The 8,656-nt window shown below is 42.8% G+C and overlaps 1 protein-coding gene across 1 annotated transcript in view; it reads left to right on the top strand.

Moving 5' to 3' along the window:
* Positions 1–880: 880 nt before the first annotated feature.
* Positions 881–8,656, top strand: part of RAD51 (RAD51 recombinase) — a 35,001-nt gene continuing 27,225 nt past the window's right edge. Inside the window, exons 1-3 of the mRNA XM_055436213.2 lie at positions 881–1,304; positions 6,374–6,476; positions 8,171–8,308. Coding sequence (XP_055292188.1) covers positions 6,390–6,476; positions 8,171–8,308 — 225 coding nt within the window. The 5' untranslated portion in view covers positions 881–1,304; positions 6,374–6,389. The remainder of the gene's footprint in view (positions 1,305–6,373; positions 6,477–8,170; positions 8,309–8,656) is intronic.

Genomic DNA, 8,656 nt, shown 5'->3' with positions numbered 1-8,656 from the left:
AATCAGTTCTAATGAGGTGGATGAAACTGGAGCCTATTATACAGAGTGAAGTAAGCCAGAAAGAAAAACACCAATATAGTATACTAACACATATATATGGAATTTAGAAAGATGCAAATGATAACCCTGTATACGAGACAGCAAAAGAGACACAGATGTATAGAACAGTCTTCGGGACTCTGTGGGAGAGGGTGAGGGTGGGATGATTTCGGAGAAGGGCATTGAAACACGTATGTTGTCATATGTGAAAAGAATCACTAGTTCAGGGTCAATGCATGTTATAGGATGCTCGGGGCTGGCATGCGGGGATGACCCAGAGGGAGGATAAAGGGAGGAGGGAGGTGGGAGGGCGGTTCAGGAGGGGGAACTTATGTAAACCCGGGGCAAATTCATATCAATGTATGGCAAAACCAACCAATATAATATTGTAAAATAATTTGCCTCCAATAAAAAATAAATTAATTACCTAAAAAAAGAAAAAAGAAACAAATTAAGAGCTCCCAGTGCTGTGCTTAGTCGTTGAGTCGTATCCGACTCTTTGTCACCCCATGGGCCGTAGCCCGCCACTCTCCTTTGTCCATGGAGATTCTCCAGGCAAGATTACTGGAGTGGGTTGCCATGCCCTCCACCAGGTGATCTTCCCGACCCAGGGATCGAACCCAGGTCTCCAGCATAGTAGGCGAATTCTTTTCTGTCTAAGCCATCAGTTCCCAAGAGCCTGGTTATTTAGGAGAAGGGCTAGGGAGCTACAGCTGAGTCGCCCGCCCGCGGTGCATACTGGGATATGTGGTCTCGGGAGGCCCACAACCTCTTGGGAGTTGTAGTCCTCGATCTGGTAAAGGGTGAGAAAAACGCAACTCTCAAGTTTAGGGTTAGCCCTAAGGGAGAAAGAGAAGACGGGAACCCACAGCATCCCGCAAGCTCAAGTTCCTTGAGCCCAACTCTCGGTCTCACGAGTGGTCTCAGAGGCTGGAAGGCGGGCCCGAGAAGGGTGGGGAGACGTTACGTTGACGCGGGCGTGGCCTTGCCCAATAGGATTTGGCGGGATTTCCGAAAGCTGTAGGCAGAGCGCGCGCTGCGGCTGGAGACCGAGGCCTTAGAGGAGGCAAGACGCGCCGCAGGAGCGCCGTTGGAAGCTGAAACTCGTCTGGGTTCTGTGCAGAAGGCTGAAGCGAAGGAGTAGAGAAGCGGGGCACAAGCGAGGGGATCTACAGTCCGTCCGGGATCGGGCGCGGGCGGGTCCAGCAGACGGCAGTCGGAGTGTGCAGCCTGCCTTAGCGAATAGCAAAGCACGGCAGGCCCAGGTGAGTATGAGGCGCAGACCGGCTCCTTCCCACCGCCAGGTTCGTCCCGGCATAAGCAAGACCCAGGCTTAGGCCCAGATTTGGGCCCCAGCTCCGCAGCAGGCTTAGGGGCCCTTCCGTTTCTCCCAGTGAGAAATTCGGAAATGGCGGGGCGGAGCCGGGACGTGTCCGGGCTGCTTCGACCGTCGCAGTTCGCTGAGGGGAAAATAGAAGCGCACTCTAGTGTTTAGAGCTGGGAGGAACCTTGGGAGGCCTTCATTTCGGAATCCAAGATCCAGAGACGTGTAGTGACAGAGTCACAGCTCTAAAGCCAGAACCACGGTTTCCAGGTTTCTGGTCAGTGCCCTTTCCATTACACGAAATTTTGCTTACCACAGTACGCACCAGTTGCCAGTAAGATAATTTGCTTTTTCTAATGCCGAAGACCGTTTACGTGATGTCCAGGTAATGATCTCTAGTGACATATGCCTGTTTTTCTTAAACCTGTAAGCCAAGTGTAGTATACAGATAGAAAAATGCACAGATCAAAAGTGTGTACAGCTCCATGAGTCATTACAAAATGAATATACCATACCACTCAGGTCAAGAAAGAATGCTGTCATCCCCCGGAAGCCTCCCTTGTGCCCCCTTCTCTAATACTCTCCCTTCTCGTCAGAGGTAACCACTGTGTTGACTACTAAAACCATTGATTAATTTTGCCAGTTTCTTAATTTTATATAAAGAAAGACTATTTTTGTGTCTGGCTTTGCTCAACGTTGTCTCTGTAGGTTCGTAAGTGTCTGCATTTAGCAATACTTTCTCGTTGCTATGTTTTATTCCTATTCATTATACCTATGATAGATATCTGGATTATTTCTAGTTTTTAGCTTTCAGGACAAAGGTGGCTGAGAAAATTCCTGGGTCAAAGCATTTGTCTGTTTTCACCTTCCATGTTTAATACAGTACCAGTACACTCGAATCAGCGGTGAATGAGTGTTCAGTTGTTCCATACGTTTGCTAATAGTTAATGTTGTTGATCTTTTAAAATTTTAGCTATTATCTTGTGATTTTAATTTTCCTGATTATTAATGAAGTTGAGCATTTGTTGATACGTTTATTAACCATTTGAGTATCTTATCTTGTGAAGTGCTTGTTCAAATCTCTTGTCTATTTTTTATTGGGTTGTCTTTCTTGCTGATTTGCAAGAATTCTTTATATATTCTCGTTATCAGCCCTGAGTTATATTTGTGGTAAATATCACCCCCCCGCAACTGCTGTGTTACTTTCCTTCTTTCGGTGGTGTCTTTTGATTAGATGTGCTCAGTCGCTCAGTCATCTGGCTTTTTTTGTTTGTTTGTTTATTTGGCTGCACTTGGTCTCAGTTGCAGCATGTGGAATGTAGTTCGCCAACCAGGGATCAAACCTGGGCCTTCTGCACTGGGAGTGTGCAGAGTCTTAGCCTCTGGACCACCAGGGAAGTCCCAGTCCTCTGACATTTTCCACTGCCGTGGACTGTAGCCCTCCAGTCTCTTCTGTCCATGGAATTTTCCAGGCGCATTTCCTACTCCAAGGGATCTTCCCAATCCAGGGATTGAACCCACTTCTCTTGCATCTCCTGCATTGGCAGGTGGATTCTTTACCACTGTACCACCTGGGAAGCCATAGCCTTTTTTTTTTTTAATTATTTAATTATTTGGCTGCACTGGGTATTAGTTCCTGTATGTGGGATCTAGCTCCCTGAACAGGGATCGACCACTGGCCCCCTGCATTGGGAGCTTGGAGTCTTAGCCACTTGACGACCAGAGAAGTCCCAGCCATAGCCTTTTAATGGATAAAATTTCTAAATTTAAGTATAGTCCAGTTTTTCAGCCTATTGCTTTTTGGTTATTGCTTATGTGTACAATTCAAGCCATCTTTTTCATAAATTATGAAGGAAGACACTTTAAGTTGCCTTCAGATGATTCTGATATTTGGAATTATTAACTCACATTATGCTAAGCATGCCATCGAAGAGAACTACACCTGAACCAGTCAAGAACAAATGGTCACCTTCTGTCAAGCCTCTAAGACTGGAGATTCCTTACCTGTTATTTTTTGAATTAAATTTATCTTGATTGTTAAATTGTCCAGATTATTTTGGTGTGACTTAAGTATTTTTTCCAGTGAGTCAACTCGTCGCATGAGGTGACCAAAGTATTGCAGTTTCAGCTTTAGCATCAGTCCTTCCAGTGAACACCCAGGTTGGATCTCCTTGCAGTCCAAGAGACTCTCAAGAGTCTTTTCTCCAGCACCATAGTTCAAAAGCATCATTTCTTCGGCAATCAGCCTTCTTTACAGTCCAACTCTCACATCCATGCATGACCACTGGAAAAACCATAGCCTTGACTAGACGGACCTTTGTTGTCAAAGTAATGTCTCTGCTTTTTAATATACTATCTAGGTTGGTCATAACTTTCCTTCCGAGGAGTAAGCGTCTTTTAATTTCCTGGCTGCAATCAGCATCCACAGTGATTTTGGAGCCCAAAAAAATAAAGTCTGACACTGTTTCCACTGTTTCCCATCTATTTCCCATGAAGTGATGGGACCAGATGCCATTATCTTTAAGAGTCAGACACGACTGAGCGACTGAACTGAACTGAACTGAAGTATATTTATCCTTGTAGACATCGAGACTTGTTTGCTTTTACTAATACCTCATGAAGATAATTAAAATTTTTTGTTCTCCATTCTTTGAGTCAGTGCAGTCTTAACTATTAAAATAATCTGACTTTTGGTATTGGCCTTATGTGGAAGATTTCAAACTGAGCAGGGTACTTCCATGTTACTTATTCATTTGTGCATTCAGTGAAGTCTGGAATTGGTTAAAATGGTGATCTTTAAATATCATACACTTTTATAACAATGGAAGCAAAATGTGGGACTACAAACTATGATCCTTGCCTATGTTGGGGAGAAATCTCATCTCAGTCCACTGTTGCTGTATCGGGAGTGGAGATTTATGGCAGTGATTCAGTATGTTCATTTCACTCCTTTCTCATCACCCCCAAACCCTCCTTGCTTGGAAGGGAACAGTGTAACTGAAACGGTTTAACCCTAAATCAGTTTTGGGGTTTTTTTAAGTAGAGTTCTGGAAAATCTGCATTCAGTTGCCAAATATTTAACAAACACCTAACATTTATAATGTGTCATGAGTTATACACAAATAAGACTTGGCCCTTACCTATAAGAAATATGAAGCAGGAGAACTGGGGGACATAGTCCATCTAGTTAAGCTGTCTAGGTGGAAGGGAAAGCTGATGAGGGATTTCTTCTTTTTCCTGCCATGGGAAGGTCAGAGATTGAACCAAAATCCTAGTAGTCATTTTTCTTTCTTAATATATATATTTTATTGAACTATAGTTGACTTACAATGTTTCAAGTGCACAGAAAGGTGATTCAGTTAGACATATATACATATATTATTTTTCACTTTATTTCCCATTGTAATTTATTACAAGATATTGACTATAGTTCCCTGTGCTATACAGTAAACTTTTGTTACTTATTGCATATCTTTTTTTTTTAATTAGAAATCTAGCATTCTGTTCATACTAAGTCAAACAAGTAGAATCAAAATGCCATAAATTTTTTAGCTAGGCATAAATTCATAAGTTTTCTAAAATATATTATTAGTTAGTTCAGTCATTCAGTAGTGTCCGACTCTTTGAGACCCCATGAATCGCAAACCAGGCCTCCCTGTCCATCACAAACTCCCAGAGTTTACCCAAATTCATGTCCATCGAGTCAGTGATGCCATCCAGCCATCTTATCCTCTGTCATCCCCTTCTCCTCCTACCCCCAATCCCTCCCAGCATCGGGGTCTTTTCCAGTGAGTCAACTCTTTGCATCAGGTGTCCAGAGTATTGGAGTTTCAGCATCAGTCCTTCCAATGAACACCCATGACTGGTCTCCTTTAGGATGGACTGGTTGGCTCTCCTTGCACTCCAAGGGACTCTTAAGAGTCTTCTCCAACACCACAGTTCAACAGCATCAATTCTTCGGTGCTCAGCTTTCTTCACAATCCAACTCTCACATCCATAAATGACCACTGGAAAAACCGCTCTTGACGAGACAGACCTTTGTTGGCAAAGTAATATCTCTGCTTTTTAATATGCTGTCTAGGTTGGTCATAACTTTCCTTCCAAGGAGTAAGCGTCTTTTAATTTCATGGCTGCAGTCAGCATCCGCAGTGATTTTGGAGCCCAAGAAAATAAAGTCTGACACTGCTTCCACTGTTTCCCCATCTATTTGCCATGAAGTGATGGGAGCAGATGCCGTGATCTTCGTTTTCTGAATGTTGAGCTTTAAGCCAACCTTTTCACTCTCCTCTTTCACTTTCATCAAGAGGCTTTTTAGTTCCTCTTCACTTTCTGCCATAAAGGTGGTGTCCCGGAGAAGGCAATGGCAAGCCACTCCAGTACTCTTGCCTAGAAAATCCCATGGATGGAGGAGCCTGGTAGGCTGCAGTCCATGGGGTCACTACGAGTCAGACATGACTGAGCGACTTCACTTTCACACATTGGAGAAGGAAATGGCAACCCACTCCAGTGTTCTTGCCTGGAGAATCCCAGGGACAGGGGAGCCTGGTGGGCTGCCGTCTATGGGGTCACACAGAGTCGGACACGACTGAAGTGACTTAGCAGCAGCATCTGCATATCTGAGATTTTTGATATTTCTCCCAGCAGTCTTGATTCCAGCTAGTGCTTCTTCCAGCCCAGCGTTTCTCATGATGTACTCTGCATATAAGTTAAATAAGCAGGGTGACAATATACAGCCTTGACATACTCCTTTACTTATTTGGAACCAGTCTGTTGTTCCATGTCCAGTTCTAACTGTTGCTTCCTGACCTGCATATAGGTTTCTCAAGAGGCAGGTCAGGTGGTCTGGTATTCCCGTCTCTTTCAGAAAATATATTATACATACTATATATATATTTATATATCCAGAGGAAAAGCCTAGGAAGTAATTCTTTAAGAGATTTACTGTAAAACTATGTTTGCACGTCTGTACTTTCTCTAGTGTTCTTTCTGATGGCCATCTGTGTTTTTCAGTATTGAACACTGAGTAATGGCTATGCAGATGCAGCTTGAAGCAAACGCAGATACTTCAGTGGAAGAAGAAAACTTTGGTCCACAACCTGTTTCTCGATTAGAGGTATGTGCTTGGTTGCTAATTTTAGAATTATAATGCTGGATAAGATTGTTCTACCTACTGGGAGGAATCACAACCTTTACATAAACTAAAATCCAGATTAGAGTTTTCAGGAGAGTTGTCAAGGATCCTGTGGAAGGACTTAAGACAGTTGCTAAACATATCTGCCAGGTCCCTTTTTTGTCAAGAATTCTTCACCTACTTCATTTTTCTTTCTTAGAACTGGCTGTCAGAAACTAAGAAGCCCTAGGATCCCATGGTAGAACCTGTGCTGTTCGTACTAAGTATGAAATTACCATTCCAGGGAATTCCAGTGGCCTGGGACAGCTATGCACGAAGTGGAGAGGAACAACTTCTCTCTACCAACTTGGATCTGTGAAGTTACTAAGAAGACAGCTGTCATAGACAGACTGGCTTGGGGTTAAGGTGTGAGAGTTCAAGACTCTGTACAAGAACATCAGGCACCAAATCTGGGGCCTTGCACTATTTCTGCACATTGTACAGAGGTCCCCAGAATGAGTGCCATTGACTTGGGCTGAAAGAATCAGGAGAGTTTACTGAGAAAACCTTCATTCTTGTCTCTTTAAGCCTATTCCTCCCATCCCCCACCTAAGCTTCAGTTCTTCAGAAGATACTTAAACAGGTTTGTTAAACACATTGGAGAATTCAGACTCATAACTTTTGGTTTCAGTGAACATCCTTATAACCACACATGTGTATTGCTTATTGCTTAAATCTTTATAACAGATCCAGTTTCTAGGGGTATGTACTATTTCTCTTCCCTCTCCCAAACCTTCCCTGACCCCAGATACATACTTTTCCCGCTAAATAATGCATGCTTTCCCCAAAGTCATGGTTTCGGTGGCTAATAAAACCAAGGCTGACTTTGTTTATAGGGAGAAGGAAGTGCCTTTGGGTGATTTGTTTTTGAGAAGTGGCATGTAAATCTACCAAAAGTAGTTTTCCTCATTCTTAGTATCAGTTGTTAAAGCAGAGCTTTCCAGTTATTGGGCAACAAAGAAGGTATGCTAAGATATGCTCCCCTTAGCTCTGGGACAGTCTTATCTGTTTACCCAGGTTATTATTATATAAGTTTATTATTATAAACTTATTATTCTTTAAGTGTGCTTGATGTAGAAAACTTTGGGAAGCACCAGTTTAAAGTGACCTTTTAGGGCCCAGGTCTCAAAGTTCATTTAGAGTTCCAGTCAAAAGGTTTAGTTACAGGTTTAATCCCAATTCATGACAATAGTCTTTTAATATACATAGTGCTAGTTTAAAACTACTGGTTTTGATAATGAGTTAAAAGTGAAAAAAAGTGCAGTCGCTCAATCATGTCTGACTCTGTGATCCAGTGGACTGTAGCCTTCCAGGCTCCTCCGTCCTTGGGATTCTCCAGTCAAGAATACTGGAGTGGGTTGCCGTTTCCTTATCCAGGGGATCTTCCCTACCCAGGGATCAAACCCAAATCTCCCACGTTACAGCAGACTCTACCATCTGAGCCACCAAGAGAATACCTTTGATAATAGATTGGTAATTTGTTATGAAATGCATCATATGTAGGGCATACTTTTAAAAGCTTTTGCATATAATATCACAGTTAAAAGCAACCCTGTGAAATAAGTAGGGCCAATATCCACATTCAACGGATGAGGGAACCAAAGCTTACATTTATCCGTAGTTTTCTTCACTTGCAGCAATGTGGTATAAATGCCAATGATGTGAAGAAATTGGAAGAAGCTGGATTTCATACTGTAGAGGCTGTTGCCTATGCACCAAAGAAGGAGCTAATAAATATTAAGGGGATTAGTGAAGCCAAAGCTGATAAAATTCTGGTAAGTACTGCTTGTGTGCCCAAGAGAGGCAGCAGTGGGAGTGGTGTGGAAGAGTCTACAGTGGAAGACGGCAGTCTTCCTTCTTCCATCCCAGTTGTGTCACCCTCTTTGCTTTTCCAGAAGTGACTGTATTACCAGCTAATTATCTTTGTATGTCTCCTTGCATAAACTGGGATTTTTCCTAGGGAACTGCAATATCATGGGGGTATGACATAAATACTGCCAAGTTGACTACCAGTTTGCACTCCTACCAGCCGTGAGTGACGTGTGCCTTATCATTTCTGGATGTTATAATTTCACACCTTAGAAATATACTCATTAGTATGTAGCCACTGAAAATAGTTTTGA

Source organism: Moschus berezovskii, chromosome 9, assembly GCF_049115385.1.
Source record: "Moschus berezovskii isolate FMDL1 chromosome 9, NW_MosBer_1.0, whole genome shotgun sequence".
NCBI lineage: Eukaryota > Metazoa > Chordata > Mammalia > Artiodactyla > Moschidae > Moschus > Moschus berezovskii.
This window is presented reverse-complemented; position numbering and strand designations above follow the sequence as displayed.